The sequence below is a fragment of the Thermobia domestica genome, chromosome 2 (genome assembly GCF_964235325.1).
Source record: "Thermobia domestica chromosome 2, izTheDome1.hap1.1, whole genome shotgun sequence".
Taxonomy (NCBI): domain Eukaryota; kingdom Metazoa; phylum Arthropoda; class Insecta; order Zygentoma; family Lepismatidae; genus Thermobia; species Thermobia domestica.
The window spans coordinates 118,954,865-118,980,303 of record NC_137455.1 but is presented as its reverse complement, the minus strand read 5'-3'; the positions used below and the strand labels follow the sequence as shown (position 1 = coordinate 118,980,303).

Sequence of the window (25,439 nt, the reverse complement as noted above, 5' to 3'; positions counted from 1 at the left end):
ACAAACGTACCAGTATCTGAAAGTCTTGTCTTTGCCCTTCACAACGCACTATAGAAAGTTTCAATAGGATAGTTAGGGGAAGTACAGTTGAGGTTTACAATAGACCTTGTTCTGTAAGTGGAAAGATAACTGTGACTTTTTTTTTTTAGGTAGAATGAAATATTTTTAATGGCCTGCTTACTTTATTAGATATCGTCACAATACTTGTAGGATATTTTAAAGGGATACCAAAGCTTATTTTAAGATAGTTTGTGTGTGACTGCTAACACTGTTTCCAGCTACAGAAAATTTTAATTTCCGATTTTAGGGGGAAATTTTGGAAAAATTCCCTTTTTGTCTCTATTATTTTCCTCTTGTTGGCTACATTCGAACAAACGTACCACTGTATGAAAGCCTCGTCCTTAGCCTGCACAGCGCACCATAAAAGTTTCGGTAGAATAATTAGGTGAAGTACAGTTGAGACTTATAATAAATCATATTCTGTAAATGGTAAGAAAATTGTGTATTTCTGACGTAGAATGAGATTTTTTTTTTTAAATTCATGCTTACTTTCTTAGATATCACCATGGTACTTATAGGATATATTCTTGTGGGTACCAAGGTTTAATTTCAGATAGTTTACGTTCGTTTGATTGTAGTGTTTCCAGCCAAAACAATTCATTCCTGATTTTAGGTGAAAAATTCGGCAAATTTCCCTTTTCCCCTCTATTATTTCCCTCTTGCTCGCTACGTTGCAACAAATGTACCACTACCTGAAAGCCTTCTCTTTAGCCTACAGAACGCCTAAAATGTTTCAATAGGATAATTAGAGAAGCTGTAGCCCCGGCATATCTGTTGATTTTTGCTTCTGAGGCGTAAAAAATGTCAAAATTTCATGTGTATGGAAACAGAGAATTTTTTCTTTCTCTCTTTGAATGGAAGCCAGCGACTTCAGGTTTTCACTGTGTTTTCTCAACATACCAAAGATTTTTTTAGGTGACTTTGACCCATATGACAACAGTGGTGCTAGATACAAAAAAATCTTGAAATTTGGTAAGGGAATTTTTTGTAAATTTTCACACCTACATTTCCCCCAGTAATTTTCCATCCGCTGGCAACACTGCAACGTAACTTACACCAAAAAATAGCCACATTTCTTTTTTAAAAAAATAAAAGGCCTTAACAGTATCAATCGGGTAAATGGTATTTGAGCAATAAATCACTAACATAAAATGTAGGAAAACGCCAAAAATGGCCTGGGTCCGAAAGGAATAATCACACGGTTTTGCTCGGTACAAAGAAACAAACGATTTGTAAGTTACGAGGGCTTCGACTCAACTTCTATTGATTACCGTATTTCAATAATCTGCAATAAATCAATAAATAATAGCTGCCAGGAAAAAAACACGAAAAAGAACGATGTTTGTTTATTGAAAAAACTTCACAGAAAAAAAGTTTGTTTTACAACACTATTATTATACCGCATTGACTTGATCCCTAGTCTTCTGTTGCAAGCGCTGCTTTCGTCTGAAGGAATTCCACTCGCTTTCTCTCGCTTAGCAACAGCTGAACCCTTATTGGCTCGACGTGAGGGTGTGTGAGGATGTGAGCTTTAGTTCGCATTTTTGCCGCGGCTCAAGACCTTTTGGCAGCACAATAGTCTTGTTTGTTTCTTGGTGCTATTCTGTGAGTTACTGTTCCTCTCTTACTATGCCAAAGATTGGACTTTCGCTGAAAGACAAAATTACTACTTTGTAAAAGAATTTGTACTGGACTTGTTTTCAACAGATGGCTCAGTATTATTTTGTAAAATTTGTGAAAAATCTGATTATGCTGAGAAACGTTATTTTGAGACAGAGCATTTAAGTACCACAAAGGACAACACAGCAACTGACAAGAAGTACAGTGAAGGTAAAACTACTACTCGACTATTGCCAGTGTCTTGTACAGCCAATTCACGCCACAAGCAGTTCGCGTATGATTTGTGCAGTGCGTTCGTTGCTGCCCTTATCCCCTTTCTAAAGTGGAAAATCCGTGTCTGATTTTTTTTTTTTTTTTTTTTTTTTTTTTTTTTTTACAATCTTGCACAAAATGAGAAGTAACCTGCGAATCTACATTAAGAAGGACATACTTAGAGGCTGTGGCATTGAACCTTCGGGTTTCATAAACCACAGAGTTAGCTAGTTAGAGGCTGCTTATATTGATGTTATTGGAAATATTCGAAGTGATGTTGGAGAAAGCAATATTTTCATTTCCATAGGCGAAACTACTAATGTTGTGGGTAGAGTCATCTGTAACATTATAATTGGGACCATGGATCCTGGACAAGCATAGAAGACTTTTTTTTTCTAACAGCAGACGTTCGGAGAAAATCAACAACTCCACTGTATCGCAAGTATTTATCAGTGCTCTGAATCTACTTTGGCCTTACGGAATAAAATATGACCGTGTTCTTCTCTTCCTGACTGATGCAGCAACATATATGAAGAAAGCAGGTGAGGCACTCAAAGTAACTTTCCCCCAAACGTTACATTTGACATGCTTAGCACGCACCTTGCATAGAGTTGCAGAAACAGTTCGTACATTGTTCCCGGACATTGATAAGCTTATTTCAAATGTGAAGATCTTTATTAAAGCACCTTCTAGAATTAGAGTTTGCAAAGAGATTGCACTAGATATACCACTACCTTCAATCCTAGTTTTGACGAGATGTGAAAGATGGTTGGAAACAGGTTTTTACTGTGCCGAGTATTTCGACAAAATCTACGAGTTAATCAGTGCATTTAATGAAGAGGATGCTCCTCCCATTAGAAAGCTCAAGAATTACTCGGACAGACACCTGTGAACACATTCATCTTTTCAAATTTCTCGCAGATACCAACGTCAATCATTTCCCTGGAAAAAAATCTGGAACTGGGCTGCTATGAATGTGTTTGATTGTGGTAAAAGATGTGTCCAATATTCCCTGTGAAAAAGGTGAAGTTTTGAAGAAAAAGTGTCTTGTTAGTGAAAACCGCTACTTGCAGACAATTAGAAATATTTCTAAAGTTTTAGAGGGTAGGAACACGGTTGATGTGTGGGTTTGGATACCATGTTTGCCGTGTGATTTAAATACGCTCCTCTCACATTGGTAGATGTTGAAAGGTCGTTTTCGCCTCTCAAACGAATCTTAACAGACAGTCAACATAATCTTACGGCGGAAAATATAAAAAGAGAACTTCGTTATTTCATGCAACAAGAAGTGAACTATGTGCTGTGTAGCAGGACTACTTTCCCGAGAACTCCTAAAAAGATTTGTCCTCTTTTTAGTGATTCTCTAAATTAATGATACTTGCAATGATTATTTTATTAATCATTATTTTGATATTAATTTTAATAATCTGCGTAAATTATTAGTGATCGATGAAATGCTTTTTTAAAACCGAAAACGGTTTTTGAAAAAGCAGTTTTAAGACGAAATCTTAAAAGTAAAACGAATATGTTAATTTCTGCCACATAAAATGTCATTTTTTCGAATTTATTTTGCCATTTTGCCTGCCATTTTTGAGTATTTTGCCATAACTTCCGGTCTTTAGTTATTTCATATGAATCACTTTTGCAACATTCTTTTTTTTGTACAAAATTTTGATAAACGTTCACTTTAGTTTTTAATAACAATAGCGTAACTGAAATTAATAGTTTAATATATTTTTCCACTTAATAAATGTAAATAAATAAATCAATAATCGACAATTCGTAAGTAGATAAACCAGATTATAGTTTCGAGAGTTTTGAATCTTGCTTTTTCAAATCTAATTTCTCTTTCTATGCTGATAAAACTTTTAGGAAAATTTATCAAAAAACGTGATTTTTTTCTGAGGCGAATTTAATATATTTCCCAGGAATGATAAACAATTCTACCAGAAAATTTGAACATTGTATAGGAGTTTGTTATCGTATGGTAATAACTCATTTGCTAGAACTAAACCATCACTTTGAAGAAAGAAAGGAGAGAGAAAAAAAAAACACCCGGTCACGTGCTTGCTCTCTCGCAGCTTATAGTTGTGCTTGGAAGATCCTTTTTTTTTTAATTGTATGTTTGGTCTTGGTTCCCTAAATAACAGCAATTAATTTTGTTATAGATATACAGAAATAAAATAATGCTTACAATATATACATATATATCTGTATTTTTTAATAACTAGCTGGTAGTTGTGGACCTCTTCTATGTGGGAAACAAACAACTTTCGAAGGTGGAATGCGAGTGCCTACAATAGCCTGGTGGCCAGGAGAGTAGTAAGGGCGACACTCTGCCTAACTTTGGACTTTGACCCCGACCTTTGTGACGTCATAGGTCAAAGGTCAATGACCTTGGCCCGGGGTCAATGACCTAGGGGTACCTAGGACCACCCCCTCTAAATTTCGGTAGGGGTACCTTGGCCCACCCCCTAAATTTTGGCAGGGGTACATAGGACCACCCCCCTTAAATTTTGGAAATTGCCAAATCTAAAAATTTGGTATGGTAGCCTAGGACCATAGTATGTACCTCTATCAGTATTGGGTGTCTATGTCGTTCCCTTTCATGGGTAAAAAATTGCCAAAAAGTCAAATTTCGGGGGTTTTTGACCTAATTTATCCCCTTTGATGAGGTATTATTACCCTATATGGTTATATGGACGTATACAGGGGTTCATTACCTATCATAAGACATGGGTATATTAATGCACCCCTTGAAAAATTTGGGAGGGGTACCTTGGCCCACCCCTTAAATTTTGGAAATTGTCCAATTTAAACATTTGGTATTATAGTATATGTATTATGATAAATTTGGGTGGTCCACCTCGTTCCCTTTTAGGGGTACAAAATTGCCAAAATATAAACGTAAGCAATACGTTGTACCACGTGTTTGGTTTTGACCTAATTTATTTCCTTGGATGAGATCCTATTATCTTATATGGTTATATGGTCATGTATAGGGGTCCATCCCCTATTATAAGACATAGGTACATTTGTGCACCCCCGGGAATGGTATCTTGGCCCGCCCCTTAAGTTTTAGAAATTGCCAAATTTAAACATTTGGTATCATAGTACTGGACCCTAATAAATATTACTATAAATTTGGGTGGTCCACCTCGTTCTTTTTAGGGGCCATTTTGTTCAGCTTTAGGGGTGAACATGGATACCTTGGAATCGTCCCGAGTTCAATTCTTGGAAATGTTGAATTTAATGTCCCCGCGAAAACGATGGTGATGAAAAATGGTGAAAACATGAACTTCCTTGACTGAGGATTGAAGCAGAGACCTCATACACTAGAGACAAACGCTAAGCGACCGTACACGTGTGTTGATTACTATGCAATGGTCCCGAGTTTGATTCTTGGTGTTAGTTTCAGGAAATGTTAACGTTCCCTTGAAACGATGATGAAAATGAGAAAATATCATAAACTTACTTGCTTGCGGATTGAAGCAGAGACCTCAAACATCAGATATAAGAGCTGAGTTACCATACTCCATTGAGAAGTTCAGTTTGTTGATTACTATGTAATGGTTCCGAGTTTGATTTTTTGTATTAGTTTCAGGAAATGTTGAGTTTAACGTCCCCTTGAAACGATGATGAAAAATGATAGGAGGAAACATGAACTTAGTTCGTTGTGGATTGAAGCAGGAACCTCACTCGTTAGAGACAAGCGCTGAGCCGCCGTACTCCATTTAGTGCGAACAGTTTCGCGTATGAAAAGAAGACGAACAGATTATGTTACATTACACATTTCAGTGCGAGCAGTTTACACTAGGTTTATGTTTCATATAGAAAGATAGAAGATCTGTGTTGTCATCTTTTTACTTCGTGTGCAACTTTGACCTTGAAGAAAAAACCTTTGCTGACTCAGTGCTAAGCATTGGCGTATACACACAATCTTATTGTTTAGTTGGATATATTTAGAGATGAATCAGACATGTAAGGTTGTTGGTTCGAATCTAGTTGTGTTCGCTGTAACTCAGTGCCTGAGCGATACTTACCGAAATTTTCCAGTGTTGCCAACACTATCAGAATGAATCGATTCATTTAGTCGGAGCAGTTTCGTGACGAAAACTGATTTTTGTTTTGCACACAAAAATTTTTTCTGAAACAGAATTTTGTTTGTACATAAAAATTTTTCTGAAACAGTTTTTGTTTTGTACACACACAAAAATTTCTGAAACAGAATTTTGTTTTCGTACACAAAAAATTTTTCTGAAAACATTTTTTTTTCGTACACAAAAATTTTCTGAATCAGTTTTTTTTCGTACACAAAAAATTTTCTGAAACAAAAATTTAGTTTGATTTTTTTTCCGCAAAACATTGATTTATTTTACCGGTAAACTGATTCAGAAAAAAGAAATTGAAATCGCAGTACAGGAAATAAAACACAGAATCATGTTTTTGTACATTTATTTTTAGCATGTGAAAATGAATACAGAATTTTTTTTCTTCAAAGGAAGACGTGTCCGTGACGGGTACAAATTCTGTAAAGAGAAAATAAAACATATGAATATACATGGTAATATTTATTTTGTTTCCTGTGAAAGAAGAAAAACAGATTATTAACATCGAACTAACTGATCAAGAGAGAGTGAGGTGAGAAAAGAAACGCAAATGTGACGTACCTGAATTCCTTTTTTTTCTCCTCGGGTTTCTGCAAGGTGATGTCATCTGAGTTTTGTTTTTCCGCTGTGGCCTCGTTGAAGCATGTCCCGTGTTGCGTTGATTCTTTGCCCCGTCTTTGGGAGGTGATGTTGGTGGGATTAGGGGAAAATATGGCTGTTATTCTGGTCTGGCTTTTTTATACCCATAGGGCAATGTCTCGTATGTGTCTGGTATTAATCGGCGTTTTTTATAGTTGAAACTGTACTTCTTTTCTTCAGGTTTTGTGACAAGATGATGATCGTGGGTTCTGTAAATTTTGTGCGGCGTGCTAATGGAGATTTTTTCACTCGATTGATTTATGATCATTTGCTCCAGACTATTGAAATTTAACTTTTGACTTGCAGTATAATTGAGTGTGAATCCACGAATTTTGCATACATAACTGGTTGATTTCGTGTCGGGGTTGTAGATTTCCAAGGCGTACTGTTTTGGGCCACCAGACACGAATTTTTTTAATGTATGCTTTTGGTCCAATTGATTCCAGTTCATTTGACATTGAACCAAGAAATACTTCTGGTTCTATTGTGGGCTGTGATGGTCGCTGCGTGAATATCACTGAATCTGTATCGAAATATAGTACTCTTTCTTGCAGCAGTTCTAAATATTTGTAGAGTTCCAGACGAGCTTGACACGTTGTAAATGCTCCAAGGACAACATTAGCATTGTGATTTTGTACTGGAACATCATCTTCATACTGCCAATAAAGGTATAACATCGAATCGTTAACAGGTAAAATTTGGTTGACTTTTATGTCTGGAGCAGTTAATTTCTGATACAGTTCTTTGGGGTCGTTAATGATGGTCGTTTGGCTGAAATTGTCTCTTATAGCGAGTCGTCCCCAGAAGGCATTCAAACAGAGTTTTGCAAGACTACGACGTGCTGAATTTGTCATTATATTTGCTGCATCTAAAGTTATGCCTTCCCGTTGTTGTACCACTTGGATATACTGCTGCTTTTCTTCTTCGGTGACGCAATTGGCAGGCCAACCAGAAGCTTCCAGCTTCGATTTCAAAAATGTATTAATGTATTCGCTGAATAATCCGCCAGTCTTGGTTTCTGGATCATATACGGTGATGTCGTAATCCCAAATTTCGTAAATTTCAATGACTTGATACCCAAGTTCAATGGCTTTTTGAATTTCATAGGACACCCATGTTCCTGTTAGACTTCGTTCACTGTCCGAATGTGTACATTCAGAATCTTGATTTAATGCTGTGGCACAGGCAGCACAAAGTGGAAACAACAACTTCTTATTTGAGCGAAATGGCAGCACTGGATGAAACACATTTCTGCTAGGCAAAATCTTCAACTTGACCAATCCGTTGACATCTTGGATGTCGGGCATTTCTGGATCTCCCTGTAGATATATTCGTGGGTGCCCTATTGGATACCGTCCACATTTATTCACATAAGGATACAGGGAAACGATATCCAAGAATTTTATTTCTTCGCCTTCATTTTCATTTGCGACGTGATACAATTTAATGGCATTAACACGGCCACCATAGAAGCTGTCTCTTGGATTTAATGGTGTCTTATTAGTATAAGGATGTGTGCTTAAAGAAGAGGCCAATGCTGGATTGGATTTTAACACTTGACGAAATTCACATTCCCACATTTCATGTACTTTATATCCCATGGATCGTAATAATTTCATTTTACGCTGTGTTCTCTCGTAGCGATAGTTCATTGTTTCTTCGGAGTTCTCATAAATGGGTTGATCACGGCCTGTAGGGACACATAGAGTACAGCCGTGGAATCTGCACCCTTCAAATTCATACACGTGTTCCTCTTCAGTGTCGGGATCTTTGTAGTAACCGTCCAGATGAAAACCAGCAACATAAACTTCTTTTCCTCTCGCAGCATGTTGAATTGAATGACCCTCTTTTTCTTCCATGTAGGCAAGCCACTGCAAAGCAATCCGTGACTGATTGTTTCTGTGACGATATCCACGTGCAGGGAGAATGCTAATAGTATTAGGTTTTAAGAAATTTCGTCGAAATACTAAATTGCACGCACTCGCCAAAGTGATAGCCTCCAGGAAAGGATTAACGTGAGTTTCTTGTTCAAAAGTGGTCATGAAAGATATACAAGCCATTCGAAGTACGTTGACGTCCTGGACACAATAGTTTACCAATTCTTCTTGGAAAATAAACGTATCGTTCTGGTGTTCGTTGTACCATGTCATGAATTTTTCTCGTTCATCCACTTTCATTTCATCTGCACCATAATAATGGATGTCCGGTAATTTTCCCACATACGTTTGATTTGCAGCAGTATTAAAAAAGTGTGGAAAATATCCTTTGGTCGCTGGTAAATGAAATGCCTTGGATAATTTACTTAAAGCCATTGGCATGAAATTTAAGGAGTCAATAAACGATAAGTGATTCACTTTCATGCTTAAAATTTTTGCTCCGTTCAAGATCAAAGTAGGTTTCAATTCATGTTCTTCCACTAAAGATTTAAGAATAAAATGACCATCATATCCCTTACAGTTATGTGCCAAAGATACAATAAGTTTGATGTTGGGTCGTGGTTGACGTAAATACGCAAGAAAGGCATTGATCGGATCATCTTGAAAAATATGTTCTCGCTGTCCACAAACTTCACACGGATGATGTATATCTTCATCTTGAACACAGTTGTAACATACTTGTTGGGCCACCAGTAAATTGGGCTTATGAATGAACGTGTCTTCATCGAAGAAAGTATCCTGTGTGGCTTCGATATCATAGAAGACAATCATAGCTTTCTTGGCATGTAACACTGATGGAACTCCAGGTTTTAATTGAGTCGTATCAGGCTTCATGTAGCATTGGTGGGTAGACGTAACGTGTTTATGGCACACATTACAAAAATAATCTGTACAATCATGTTTTCTTTCCCCTGTACGGACAAACGAATAAATGCGTAGACATTTGGAACACTGTTTCACCATCTTGCATATTGGCTGGCCTTTATGGTATGGTACAGTCAGATGATTTGTATAACATGTTTCACCATAAAATTCACGATTGCATTCTAGGCACTGCTTCTCCGTATTGGTCTTACTGCATGGCGGTTTTTGCAAACATTTCTCACACATGGCCGAACAGTTCTTAACGTGTCTATTAAGATGATCATATTTTTTGTGGCATGCTACACAATAATATCCAGTAGAAAAAACAGACGTTAATGACGTGATGATGTCATAATGAGAATTGATGCACATTAAATTGATTGGAATCTTGTCTTCGCCACCCGGCCCTTCATACAGAATATCTTCTCCGGAAAAACTGGTGTATACGGTAAGTTTATAATTTGTCAAGTAGCGTTGCAATTGTCGTAATTCTTCCACAGATCCCCCATGGTCTAAATTCACTGATGATCTGGACAAAAGTTCATGTACGTCTGGAATAACAACACACTTGCTCTGGTTGTGATATTGTCTGTACAGTTTCTTGTTCGTATCCTTATATTTCTTTAAACCAATAGCAATCACAATTGCATACGCTAAACATTTCTTGTCGGTGTTTTTTACACGTAAAATGCCAGTCTTGCGTTTTAATAATTCGTCGTTTGATAAAAGACCTCGACGCATTCTCCCAAATCCACGGGGCACAGCCACATGATGAAAATGGACAATGAACGGTTCGTTCATGAGAAAACTATCGTTACTTTGAAGGATGCGATCAAAGGATGCCCATAAAGTCTCCAGTGTCAAATTACTTGCATGCCGGAAAGATAAATAAAATGGCTTGTTCTTCTCATCGTGAGATAAAATCGACAATCCAACCATCGATGATTCGTCGACGTTTTCCAATAAATAATCCAACATCTGTTGAAAGGAGGCCTGAACCCACTCCACAATATCGGTGCCACTGGCCGGAGCATTAATTTGAATTTCCAGCATTCGTCCTTCGAGATTAAAACGCCGATAATGTCTATTGATTTCTCGCAAGACAGTAAAGCCAGAAGTAGCCATATTCAAATAGGAAAAAGGTAAGGTAAGCAAAAAAGGAATAGGCAAAGAAAACAAATATCTAAAACGAAAAAAAAAAGCACGAATTAAAATTGAATTCAGAGATCACTACGTTATCAAAATGACTACACGATCAATCCTAAAAGAATGATCATATCTCAAATAGTTCTACTACTGAAACGTTTTATTGTCGTCAAACCCGGGACCAACATCAACATGTAAATGACCTAAGTTTCTGTAGTGATAAAAAGAATGAATGAAATTGTTTTTCTAACTGTGCTGAAAGAATCATTGTAGTAAGCATTTTTCCTCTGACACTGAACTTTAAACGTATGACGAACATGAAACGAAAACAAAATCTCATGCGTTTGCTTTTCTCGAGCTAAGGCAAGAAAGACTCGAATTCGTTTCTCGGCGGAAGATCAGATCCCACATTAAACTGTAGGTCCACGTCTCACGTTGTAGGGAACAAATTCGTGCGTAGTTTCTTTGTTTACTATCAGAAACTGAGCTAAGTGGTTAGCGTTACGCACCTCTGGCCCGGGTTCAACACCCAGTATGCGATCAGATTCAACATTAAGCTGTATTCCTAGCCCCCCACTACTGAAGGGACGCTAAACCAAAATCAACAAATTTCTCGTGCTTACTTCTAATGTGTGGGATTCCCGGTCAAGTAAGTGAGAGTTATTCTTCCATTTGCTAAATATTTCATGCTAAAATAAAAAGCAGTGATAACAATGTTATCCTCATGCAAAAAAACACTCCATTGATGTTAAGAAAACGCGGTTGATACTTACCTCAAATTCAAGGAACGGAGTAAAGTCACGCTGTCACTAGAGGTACACCTACGTTCATTCACGATCTTCGTGGAAGTAGGATTTGAAAATGAAATTAAGAATTTTATTTAGGTCTGAAACGGTTCAACTATAAAGTGACAACACTATCAGCCAATCAGAAACGAGGAAAATGAATCAATGACATCACGGAGAACCAATGAAAACACAGCTTTCATCATGAACCGAAACGTGATGTAAGAAGCAATCTGATTGGTTGTGACATTATTCACGTTTTTCTCCTTACACATCAATCGTTACGACATCTAGTATCGCAATTTTGATAATGACATCATACCGTTGACTCGTTAGTTTCTTACGACATTCAAATTACCACATCTAAATGTGATTCATTTTCCTTAAACTTGATTGAAAAAATGTAACATTCATCGATATGTTACGAAACTGTCTTTGACATAAATGTAAAGTTGAGCTTTAAAAGTCCGTCAGCTGAGAAAAAAATGCTGATGTAGTAAAAGCACATGCTGCAATTTCACAATAACAAGCTTCTATGCGTAACAACAAGCAGAAATGTGTAGTAATGTAACATAATCTGTTCATGTTCTTTTCATACGCAAAACTGCTCGCACTGAATGGAGCACGGTGGCTCAGCGTTTTTTTTCTGATGTGTGAGTTCTCTGCTTCAATCCGCAAGCAAGTAAGTTTATGATGTTTTCTCATTTCTCATCATCGTTTCAAGTGGGACGTTAACATTTCCTGAAACTAGCACCAAGAATCAAACTCGGGACCATTGCATAGTAATCAACACACGTGTACGGTCGCTTAGCGTTTGTCTCTAGTGTATGAGGTCTCTGCTTCAATCCTCAGTCAAGGAAGTTCATGTTTTCACCATTTTTCATCACCATCGTTTTCGCGGGGACATTAAATTCAACATTTCCAAGAATTGAACTCGGGACGATTCCAAGGTATCCATGTTCACCCCTAAAGCTGAACAAAATGGCCCCTAAAAAGAACGAGGTGGACCACCCAAATTTATAGTAATATTTATTAGGGTCCAGTACTATGATACCAAATGTTTAAATTTGGCAATTTCTAAAACTTAAGGGGCGGGCCAAGATACCATTCCCGGGGGTGCACAAATGTACCTATGTCTTATAATAGGGGATGGACCCCTATACATGACCATATAACCATATAAGATAATAGGATCTCATCCAAGGAAATAAATTAGGTCAAAACCAAACACGTGGTACAACGTATTGCTTACGTTTATATTTTGGCAATTTTGTACCCCTAAAAGGGAACGAGGTGGACCACCCAAATTTATCATAATACATATACTATAATACCAAATGTTTAAATTGGACAATTTCCAAAATTTAAGGGGTGGGCCAAGGTACCCCTCCCAAATTTTTCAAGGGGTGCATTAATATACCCATGTCTTATGATAGGTAATGAACCCCTGTATACGTCCATATAACCATATAGGGTAATAATACCTCATCAAAGGGGATAAATTAGGTCAAAAACCCCGAAATTTGACTTTTTGGCAATTTTTTACCCATGAAAGGGAACGACATAGACACCCAATACTGATAGAGGTACATACTATGGTCCTAGGCTACCATACCAAATTTTTAGATTTGGCAATTTCCAAAATTTAAGGGGGGTGGTCCTATGTACCCCTGCCAAAATTTAGGGGGTGGGCCAAGGTACCCCTACCGAAATTTAGAGGGGGTGGTCCTAGGTACCCCTAGGTCATTGACCCCGGGCCAAGGTCATTGACCTTTGACCTATGACGTCACAAAGGTCGGGGTCAAAGTCCAAAGTTAGGCAGAGTGTCGCCCTTACTACTAGGAGTAATCCCTGAAGGAACAATATCACATCAAGTAAATATAATATACCCTAATTCATTATTCTTCAATATTCAAAACATAGTGTGTCTATGATATATATATAACATGTAACAGTTTTGACATACTGACTGTGTTTTCTATCTTACGGAGATCACTTTTATTAGGCTTTGCCCCTTCATGAAAAAGTAACATTTCTGTTTTTCACTTTCACTTTTTCAGTTCCTTACTTGTCCAATTAAAATGCCTATTTGCTGGATACATTCTTGTCCTTTAATTATCTTTGTTTATGTTCCCTTACTCATTTGTTCTCTTTCTTTCTTCTTCTTGAAGTAAAATCCTCTCCCATTCTTTCTTTATCGTAAATCCTCCATTCCAATTCATCACCTTGTCACCTGCCTTCACGATTTCCATGGTTTCTTTCCATTTCCTCACCAATGTCCTGTTCTCCGCTTCTATGACCTCTGTTCCTTCCCATCCTATCCTGTGGTTTGTCTTTCTGATGTCATCCTTGTGCTGCTTAGTCCTTTCTCCTATTGTTTTTTGTTTCTTCTATGTAAATTTTGTTACATTCCATACATCGGTACTTTATACAGGGTGTTAATGAACTATACCGACAAACTGTAAAAGGTGATTCATCACATCAAAATAAGAGAAAAAGTTCATATGGACCTATGGCGAAAAGTGCATAGTTTCAGAGCTAGGGCTGTCCAAAATCGCGAAAAGCCAAATTTCAAAGAGGCCCTATTTTGAATTCGAAAGACTGTAAATGGTGGTCCTTATCAGTGTAAAGGAAGTCACGCATACACAATCCAAAAATGCATATTTCATCAATGTTCAATGGGTGAACAGAGTATTCCATATTTGAAATTTCCGGACACGCCATCAACCGAATTTTGAGATATGCTCTGACTTTATGATTGGTCCAAAGTAGCAAATGATATTCCTTGATAGCAGTGAACACGGAATCCTTTGGCGCGATGTCGGAAGTGTTAAGGATCGTAAGCAACACGGTCTCTCGTACTCGGGAAAACGCATGCTGCGATATTTTCTTTCACGCTTATAAGTGATGAAAACGTGAAATATACCGTTACGAAATACATATCATCACACGTTATTCCGAACACAAAGAAATATGGAGCTGCTGGTTCATAACACTTATGACTTCCCTCTCAAGCATTGGATGCCCATTGTTGTCAAGGCTTACCTCTTGCCTACTTTGGACCCTTCATGAAATGAGGGTGTATCTGAAAACTTATTGAGAGCATATCTGAGAATTACACCCTGTACGGAATACCCTTTACACCTATTGACAATTGATGAAATATGCACTTTTGGATTGTGAACTGATGGCTTCCTGTACATTGATAAGAACCACCATCCACAGTTTCTGGAATTCGAAATAGGGCCTATTGAAATTTAGCTTTTTCGCGATTTTGGACAACCCTAGCTCTGAAACTATGCACTTTTCGCCATAGGTCCATATGAACTTTTTCTCTTATTTTGATGTGAGGAATCACCTATTACAGTTTGTCGGTATAGTTCATCAACACCCTGTATAATACCCCGCTTTGATTTTTGTCCACTATTGCTTCTCATGTTTTTTCTGACTACTTCAATTGTGTTTCCTCCTTTCCTGTATATCCTAATTCCCGCTTTTAGAATATCCTCTTCATGTTCCGGCTTATTTGTTTAGGTTTTCTACACCAATCCATTTTTTCTTGTCTTCTTCTTCCTTCCTCTTTCTTCCAACGTTTTACAAGAAACAAAGAAATTAAAGAAAATACTTCATAAATTAGGACATACAGGAAAGAAGGAAGCAGTATAATTGAAGTAGTCAGAAAAAAATAAGAGAAAAGCAATAGTGGACAAAAATCAAAGCGGGGTAATATATAAAGTAGGATGCACGGAGTGTAACAAAATTTACGCAGGAGAAACAAAAAAGAAGATAGGAGAAAGGATAAAGCAGCACGAAGGTGACATAAGATTGAAAAGGAACAACAATGGGGAATCATGAAGGCAGGAGATAAGGTGATGAATTAGAATGGAGGATTTGTGATAAATAAAGAATGGGAGATGATTTTACTAAAGGAAGGAGAAATAAAGAGGACAAATAAATAAGGGGACATAAACAAGGAAAATTAAAGACCAAGAATGTATCCAGCAAATAGGTATATTTTTAATTGGACAAGTATGCAGCTGAACAAGTGAAAATAAAAAAAAAACGTTTTTTTTATTCTTTAATGAAGACCGGAGCCTAATTAAAAGCTGATGTCCATAAGGTATATAAAAGGTAATCAACTACCAAGTAACCAAGTAGACAGAAGGAATGAAAGTCTGATGAAGACACAATTAGTGTTGAAACTGTTACGTGTTTTATATATATCTATATCTATCTATCTAGCTTTGTTCAATGTGTTGTGTTTAGTTTGAAAATATGAAATAGATTATATATATATATATATATATATATATATATATATATATATATATATATATATATATATATATATATATATATATATATATATATTCCTTTATTTTGTAACATTGGCAAGGACCCGTCAAAGGTTGGTGTGATTAGAGTTTTGCGTCTCTTTCAGTATCGAGGCTATAGTATGTGAGACGAGCAGTATGCTTGCAAAACAATCTCCTACGCGATCGATGTTCTCGTTTACCTGACCTCGTTTGTCATCACTGCCTTTTATCAACGTTAGACTACCTGTTAGCTTCTTCACCTCTCATACGGTTTACCAGACTATGACCTCACAGAGCATGCAGTTGGAAATGACTGTTCTAGACCAGCTACATCTTGGCACTCACAGCAGATAATTTACACTATTACTACTACTACTACTACTACTACTACTACTACTACTAGACTACCACTTATCATACATACATTCATATTACGCGCACATACGTACGTATTATTATTATTAGCAGAAGTGCCCTTTAGGGTAAGCTTTAATGAATATATTTAAAAATGGATATTATAAACTTCCCTTTATCCCTCTAAAAAAAAAATAATTTTTTGAAAGCTCCAGCGCATATTCGCTCATTTTTAATGAACAGTTTATAAATAAAATTTCACACCTCCAATCTAAGCGAAGCCTCACATTTGACATTTTGTAAATAAAGAATCGACAATTTTGGTGTTATACAAATCGTCTCGCTTTTTCCCATCAGGAGCGAAATTTTCAAAAATGCTTTAACATGTATTATTTAATTAAAAGTTATCGAATTAAAACATTAAAACATCGAATTTCTGCAACTTATCCTTATATTGGGCATTTTTTTTTTTCAAAAATTGTGGGAAATTCTATGATGAAAAATGCTCTCTTTCTTCCTCTATGTGCGGAATTTTCAATATTGCTAAAACACATATTAGTTATTTTAATATAAAGATTATATGTCGAGTTTTCCCTTCTTTATTTCAGAGGTTTGTGAGATGCGCTTTCTTATTAAGAAAAAGAAAAAAATTACTCCCCTTTGAACAGCGTAAAACCGGTTTCGGTTTCCAAAATCAATTTTCATTCTAGTTACATTCTAGAAAATTCGAAATGAATACATAAATTTTTCAAACTTACTCGTGTTTGAAGCCTCTGAGGGATTTCAACTTCCAAGGGACGAGAAAGGATGCAAATTAATTATTCGAAAGATGACGTCAAAGGAGCCAAATTAAGTTGCTTAAATTTGAAACGTGAAATTGTGTCGATTATTTTCCAAAATTTAACTTCCAACACAAGCAAACGGTTGCATGGAAAGGGGGTCAAAGCTAAATCACTGTTAGAGTTGTGAACTGAAAAGGGAGAAAAATTGATCTCTGGATTAATATTTTATAAATAGGATTTTTTTTTTGTTTGTTATGATACTGACACATTTTTGTCATTACCGATTTTTGAAAACTCAATTTCGGAAATAGTGAGGAGATAACGAATCACTCTATTACCACATACATTCCATTTGAACGTCTACACAAAGAGGCACAACATTTTGGAGTACTTTGCTTCGAAAAATATGAATGTATCGTGCAATTGATATCTCAATCTGAAGAATGTTACAGAGGGACGCATAATATTGTACGCAAAAATACAGACATTTGTACGTTGAAACAAAAATATGTGCATATTGAAAATGTAAAGACTAATAAAATAGTTGGGATATGAGTAAATAAGTTAAGATCTTGTTATAAAATTATTTTCTTGCATTTTTGCAGCTTGGTACACATATGGATCTGTTCCTTACAATATTGGAATTTGCTGGAGTTGACATACCTGGGAATATTACATTTGATGCTATCAGTCTGCGAAATACTTTACTTTATCAAGGAGAAACAGAGAGGTAGTAAAATGTTTGGATATTTTTAATTTACAGTACACTAATTTTATTAACAATAAATCAACAACAGTATGAGCGCGAAATGAACTGCGTCTACATTATATAATCGCTTTCCTTCAAGTTGGCCTTTCGTCGTCAAGTTGGAAGATCAGTGTTTTTTCTGTATCAAGATAATTAATAATCTGAAATCATCTTCCTTGTACTAGAAAATTCCTTCTCCAAACTTTCTAGATATCACCTGATATACCTTCGTTTAATCAGTTAGATGTAATTTACACATTGATGGGGAAGATTGGGGTTGTCACCTGTTGGTAAGGCTAAAGCAGGACACTCTTATCGAACACGAATAGATCTTCGGTTTCTCATACACCACATCTGTACATAGAACACATTATTAAGAATGATAGAGAGAAAAAGTCATATATTTATGAATGAAAATTTAAACCAGAAACACAAGAAAAAAACTCGTATCATCAATTTGGTTGGTGATTATTTGAAAAGAAGTTATGAAACACTTAACCGATTAAAGATAACTTCATTGGCAGTGATGCGCTGCAGTCAACAGAAAAAAATTTGAGGAATGAAATCATATAAATATCTCGCTAGTCATAGGTACACATTGTGAGTCTAAATTTACAAATGGCACTAATAATTTCTGTCGCATACTTTGTAAGTTTTCTGGATAATTGGCGTCCCATCATATAATGCATTCCTCTTAGGCTTAATTCAGGACGCTGAAAATTTTCTTAAAATTCGGGATATGTAGCAACCCTAAGGAAGCACGGTAGACTTGAACTTAACTCTCTAATCTGAAATTGATGTTTTCCCGAACTACCTTCATTTCAAGTGATACGCGTAGCTCTTCGTTTTAACAACTAGAAAGTATGGAGTTCGTCACTCATTGAAGTCAAATAACTGAGCATTTGCTCGTAACATGATAACTCATTACCGTTTATTTTTTTAAGCATAGGGCTAAAATAGTGAATACACCAGTATTTGTTGATATAATTTTAACCCTATATTCCATGGATTAATACTCGCATGACCGCACTTCAGAAAAAAAGTAGGAACATGGTACTACAATGCAGCGGCGTGCCGTCAAGGGGACTAGGGGACTAGGCTAGTCCCCTGGCATTTTAATTAAAGTATTTTGTGATAAATATATACCAAAGAAAACGAAAACATTGTTTGTATTTCTCTATTTTCGTAAAATAACACTATTTCAATTGTTCTGACACAACTTTAGTCAGAGCTCGTGTGCTGGGTGCGACAAAGTGGAGATCGGAAACGTTCGGGTTTTAATCGGCTTTTCTCGGGGAAGGCAGGGGCGGATCCAGGGGGGGGGGCGATCGGGGCGATCGCCCCCCCCAGAAGAGGAAACTTTCTTATTTTATATATATAAATAAAACCCATCCCAAAGTTTGGAGCCCTTAAAAGTAGCAGTATGACAACCCACCGCCCCCCCCAGAAGTCGGTCCTGGATCCGCCCCTGGGGGAAGGGAGCAGGGTCCAGCCAGCTAGTCCTCATATTATTATGTTGTCTAAGTTCTAAGCACGGGCGTTCTGTCGTAAGCGAATTTAATGCTCGTTTGGTTTTTACAGTTAATAGTTTTAACGCTATTAAATTTACAGTATTAATCTTGACACTTTAAGAGATCTAGTGAAGTGTGAACTTTTTAGATTGCCAATATATTTTGAAAATGATTCAAAGAATAAAGTATGGAAGGGGACTCGTTTGAGAAACCGAGTCCCTTGCAGCAAAGCGATGGCGCAAGCAGTGATATTACTTCAATTGGTACAGGAGACAGTAGGGGTGGGGATCGGCCGTTTCAGTGTTGTATTCTGGACCAATTATTCATGGTATCATTTGGGTTCCTTAATTTTCAAGAAAGGCAACAAATAATAACCAGTGGTAGAACAACTCCAAGAATTTCCAGTTAGACGAAAATGAAAGATTATATACCGGTACATAATATCGAAACGGATTATTTTGCTTCTTCGAAATAGTTAACTCTGCATGTAAGACAAGAAACAAACTGTATTGCTGGCCTTGTATTCTGTTCCACATAGAAAAGGACGTGTGGAATAATGATGGCTTTTGTGACATGAACAATTTTTCACAAACCCAAGTTGCTCCAAGAAAAATGTTATTCACACCTGTCCACAATAACTAAATTGAAAACTTTCGGGAAACCAGAATTGATTTTTAATTGAGCAAGCAATGCAGAAGTTGATTCAAACCGAGAACTAATGAACCGATTGATTTATTCCTCTTGTTTTATGGCTAAACAAGAGCTATCATTTAGAAGTCATAACAAACAGGAAGATTCTGTCAATTAGGGAAATTATATTGAAGTAATTCGGTTACTTTCTAAGTACGACATTAAACGGACTTGCAGGGGCGCCTGAAGAAATTTTTTTAGGGAAGGGTCCATCTCCATGGTTGCTATGTTGCGTCTGGTATTTCTGGTATTTAATATACGTGGTTTGCTATATTACGTATACATTTTCGTGAGCCAGAGGAAGGTACGGGCCCCACCCTGCCCTCTCGTTCGGGCGCCCATGTTGACTTGTCATATTCACGGCATGGGAGTGTTTAAAGGAACATCAAACAGAATTCAGAATTATATTATTAAATGTGTTGGTGAGTAATTCTGGATAAAATTAAGTCAGAAATAAACAATACACTTCTTACAGCAATAATGTTGGACAAAATTACGGACATTGCAAAGATCTCTCAACATTCAATCGATACGCGAAAGACGGCAATTCATGAAAGATTTATTTGTTTTGCAGATGTTACTAGTGATTGCACTGCGACTGCTTTAAGTGAGCATGCTTTCCAAATTCTCTCTCATTTTAATTGTAAGCAAAAGCTTGTAGCACTAGGCTATGGATGGAGCTGCCACATTTTCTGGACATTTGAACGGTTTACGATCTTTCGTGAAAAGGTGTTTGAGTGCACTCACCATACACTGCTATCATCACAGACTCAATCTCGTTGTTCCACAGTCTGTTAATCACATCAAGGAATGTAAAATATTTTTTTAGAATAAGTGGCATTCCAAATTTCTTTTCATATTCATCGAAACGCTGTAACGCGCTTGCTGAATCAGAAGTAGCTAAGCGATTTCCAACGGTTGCCACTATAAGATGGAATTACAATTCCAAAATTGTGAATGCAGTAAATGAAAATCAAATAGAACTCTTACGGTGTTCTGAGAACATTGTAGAAGATTCAGATAATTGCGACACCGAAGCTTTCATGACTACAAAAAAAAAAAAAAAAAAAAAAAAAAAAAAAGTGTGAGTTATCATTGAAGGATTTCGATTTTGCATTTCTACTAAAAGTTTTCAGTCATTTTTTTTTTCGCGCACGAATATACTATTCAACATTCTTTAAAGTAAAACCTTGGATGTGAAATATTGCATCCAAAAAGTACAAAAGATGGTATCTCAACTTAGAAATGCAAAAAACGATTTTGAAGACTTATAGAAAAGTAGAATTGGATGACAACGGGAACCTTCTAATAAAAGACGCAAAGTAGATGACTCAACAGATTCAGAAATTAAATACGTGCATCTCTTGAATGACATTATTGATACTGTTATTTCAAGATCTCAGTGAGTTACAATTTCTTGAGCTGTTAGATTTAAAGAATTTTCAGTGCTTGAAATCTCGAATTCCTAATTGCTTGTTTTTGACCCTTAAATCAATTTACGTTTTTTTTTTTTTTAATTTTAACAATTTGCGGAGTGAATTAATATAGGTTTAGAGACTCTTAAATTTTTCAAATAAAACTGTGACTGAAATTATCCACTTCTTGAAAGAAAGAGGCTTGGTTGAAGAAGCGTTTACAGAAACATATAAATTGTGTTATTTGGTGTCAACAATACTACTCAGGACCTCCACTCTACAGCACACATTCTCTTCGAACCTAGTCCCCTGTGAGAAAAGTCACGGCACGCCACTGCTACAATGGTATATAGTCAATCAAACCCCTATTGTTTGGAAATTGTAAGTCGGATCGTTTCCTGAGAGAGGCAACATGCAGCAATGCAAACATTTGTTTCTAGCAGATGATCAAACATAAAAAACATGTTACAATACACGGGAGGGATATACAGTTATCATATGACATGACAGTCGAATGAAATGTTTCTCAGACGCTAAATTGTGATAAATAAGCTTGTGAATTGGCTAGGACGGTCACCTGATTTTAACCCATGATTACGCCCTAAGGAGAATTTTGAATTCTGTTGTTTAAGTTGTTAAGATGTCTCATCTGGATCATCTCCAAAAAGGAATAACTACTGCTAAAGATGCTTTGGTTCCTCACAGGTTGAAGCTTGAACAAAGAAATGAGGAGGAATGTTTGAGAATGTACTGTACATGTAGATTGTATTGAGGTTTACATGTACTGGTACAATGTATTGAGGCAAGGCTTGTTCAAGAATTCTCCCATTGGTTCTTGGCATTATAGTCTCCCTGTAGAAGTATAATACAACTACAAAAACCAAAAATAAATATACAAACAAGGCAATCGAAAAGAAAACATTAATCTTATTCTTTCTTGCAAGTAGGTATCACAGTTTATATATTTTGGATTTTTTTTTTTTAAGTTCAAAGTACAATTCGAGTTGCAAAAGGAGACAGTATGCGCACGTTTTGTATAAAATTGCAGTCACAAAACCAGTTAGCTTTCCTTTTCCGTGCAGTAGAGCGCTAAAGCAATTGATTTGAACTAAGATTATTTCTTACTTAGGTAAGAGAAAAACTCGAGAAGACTTATGCAGAGTCGTTCTGGCACGTAATTAGTGCCATACTAAAGAGTTCGACTAACATATGTTTCCTGTAGTAATCAGGCTTTTAGTATGACGCTAATCATACGTCAAAACGACTCTGCATAAGGCCCTAGAAATTTTTCAATTTTGTTTTATATCAAAGATTATCGTTAGTTCTATATCAAGCTGAATGTACTCGTATATTTCAAAATTCAATAATATATTTAGTAGACCGACTGAGAGAACGAGCTTAACTTAGAAACTTGAAATTTGGACAGTACCCTCGTTTTGTGATATAAAGTAGCACTAAGGAAGGGCTTCTGGAAATTCGACAAGGAAAAGTGTTACAGTTCCTTAAGTTAAGAGTCATGAAATTTGGTATTTATACTTTTCACTTAAAATAATTAAACTGGTGGTTAGGGCCTAAGCATTTCTTGATTCATGACCTACTTGGGAAGAAAAAGTATTAGTAGCGGTTAACTAATATGCCCATACGAGGTGTTCGAATCTTGTGGGAGACTTCGAATTCAGAGGAATTCTACAAGAAAGACACAGAAGGACAAACACAAAATATTGATGGTAGTAACACGTGGAGACCATTTGATAGTAAAATATAAAACTAATGTTTTGTATTCAATTACAGTTTCTCTTTGCCTTTGTAGATCCATATTTTACTACCGCGGAGACCGGTTGATGGCTGTGAGGCATGGTCTTTATAAAATGCACTTATGGACGTGGTCAACTCCTGAAGAAGAACTGGAAGAGGTAAATGATAAATAAATTACTGTAAAGACATTCACTAAATGGAAACTACAACAAACAGGGTAAAAGAATACATAGACATAGCGTTGTGTAGAATTTGTAAGATCTATTTTAGTATGATTGTTAGTGGAGAAAGAATTATATTTCTGGGCTTTCGGCAGCTATGGCCATGTTTGCCTGTCACGTATGGGCAGGCCCGTATTTAGGTAAGTGTTATTCTGTGCTCGAGCACAGGGCGGCAAAATTTTGGAATTTTTTAAAGATTCACAATAAAGAGCATTTAAAACTTGCAACCCGCAGAGTCCTGCGCAAACGCGAGAAAATATGTTAATGTGTTTAATTTGCTCTAATTACAGTAGTTACTAATTAGCTAGCTTATCTGATTATTTTTAAAAAGTCATTCTCTCCCACTCCTACCCCAAGGGGTAAGGATGAAATTGAACATCATGAAAACTGATACCGTTAAACTCGGCGACCTCAAAAACTATGAATTCAACATTAATATCTGTCATTTTCGGTTATTTTTAAAATCTTGCCCTCTCCCTGGGGAGTAGAGTATGGCCTTGAAGCTGAATGGGATTAAAACTGTCACTATTCACCTCAGCGACCCGAAAAACTATGAATTCAATTCTAATATGGGTCATATTCGATTATTTTTAAAATGTCCCCATGTTATTCTTATGGAGACATTGCACCCCCGTATATCAGCTCAGGTGTAACCTAGGGACCTGGAATAGATCATTTGACCATTTCTCCGAGAGCTTTAAAACATCTTAAAATTCATGTTTCTATATATTATGGTTCTCGAGTTGAAAAGCGCTACAGCCAGACAGACAGCTTATCGTATTAGTAACAAAGATGCTATTAAACCATTTCTGACGGTGAATAATCTAAACAATTATTTTTCTTATCAGTTATCACCAATAATTATTGGAGTTTCACAAAGATGTTGATACAGTAAATGGCTGTCAGCCAATCCCACCTTTAAAATCAGTCCCCATTAGATCTCTATACACTACTCTCTCTCTCTCTGTGTGTGGACTCGGGTATCGTTCCCCTTCCACTCCCTGTGGGTCGGTATCGGTGACGGCTTGTTTCCTTGTTTGAGACACACGTTTGTGCGGGGGGCGGCAAATTATTCAGAGCACAGGGGCACACAATATATAAATAGGAGCCTGGGTATGAGGGGTGTTGTCCCTCGGTGATCACACTGCCCGAGGAATTGGGGAGAAAGAAAGGAATGGGAAAGGAAGGAAGCGATCTTCAATCATTATGTTAAGTACCATCCCGGAATTTAGCTGGTATGAATGAAGAAAACCCAGGAGAACTTCACTCAGGATGCTAACCTGAAAAAACCACAGAGTATTTTCAGTGCTGTATAGCAACACTCAGAGATGTAATGGGGCAGCATTAAATTACTGGCAATACCTTGTAGCTATGGAAAACACCGCAACAATCGAGTTCCTATAGTTGGGATAAATTATGCATGTAAAATGGATCGCCAACGATTTTTTTTTTTAAATCTATTAGATAAATTTTAGTATGAGAAAAAAAGAAGAAATGTTTTAAACACGTTAAGGTGGATCACTATATATTGTTCAGCGTAAGCTCTAAACTCCGATAAACAAAATATTTGTATCCTTCCGCTTGTCACAAATACGATTGGCTAGTGATGTATCACTCCCACTCCCCACGAGGAGGAGCAAATTATACACGTGCATTTTGACAATAATGTCTCGTGTTGTCCAGATACTTACAGCAGCAGCAGCAGAGAGAAAGAAAAGACACTCGAAAGATTAAAAAAAAAAAAAAAGTATTTGCATTTCGCTCGTAAACAATTGTTGCTTAGTGAGTAAAGGTTTGCCTTGTTGGTGTTTCACCACAACACTCGCGGAACCGGGATTCATGCCAGTCATCTTTCAGACTTGTAAAGCAGAACACCCGTCCACAGTTGAGTTGGCGCCATAATTACTGCGCATGCTTAGTGTTTTTTTTTTTTTTATTGTTCTTTCATTAGCCACACTCGATTGCAGGATTATTAGATAATCCGTATTATATTTTTGTCATTTATAATAATATAGCAGTTTTATATGAAGTTTCATAGTAAAAGTAATAATGCAATTACATGAACTATTTTGCGGAGGAGTACAAGCGTCGGTAGGACAACAGCAAATCAGCGAGATTTAGTTTTACGTGGCTTTGTTTATCGCAGTTTAGAGCTTACGCCGAATAATGTATAGGTGTTCTCGGTGCCATGCTAAAGACTGCTTGAATAGTGCAGCGTTGCCAGATAGCGTTGAA

The 25,439-nt window shown here is 36.7% G+C and overlaps 1 protein-coding gene across 1 annotated transcript in view; it reads left to right on the top strand.

Annotated features, from left to right (window-relative positions):
- The window catches only part of LOC145675050 (N-acetylgalactosamine-6-sulfatase-like), a 230,930-nt gene that overhangs the window by 192,575 nt on the left and 12,916 nt on the right, over positions 1-25,439 (top strand). The window contains exons 8-11 of the mRNA XM_081745417.1: positions 4,164-4,250; positions 13,258-13,286; positions 17,470-17,594; positions 23,039-23,141. Coding sequence (XP_081601543.1) covers positions 4,164-4,250; positions 13,258-13,286; positions 17,470-17,594; positions 23,039-23,141 — 344 coding nt within the window. The remainder of the gene's footprint in view (positions 1-4,163; positions 4,251-13,257; positions 13,287-17,469; positions 17,595-23,038; positions 23,142-25,439) is intronic.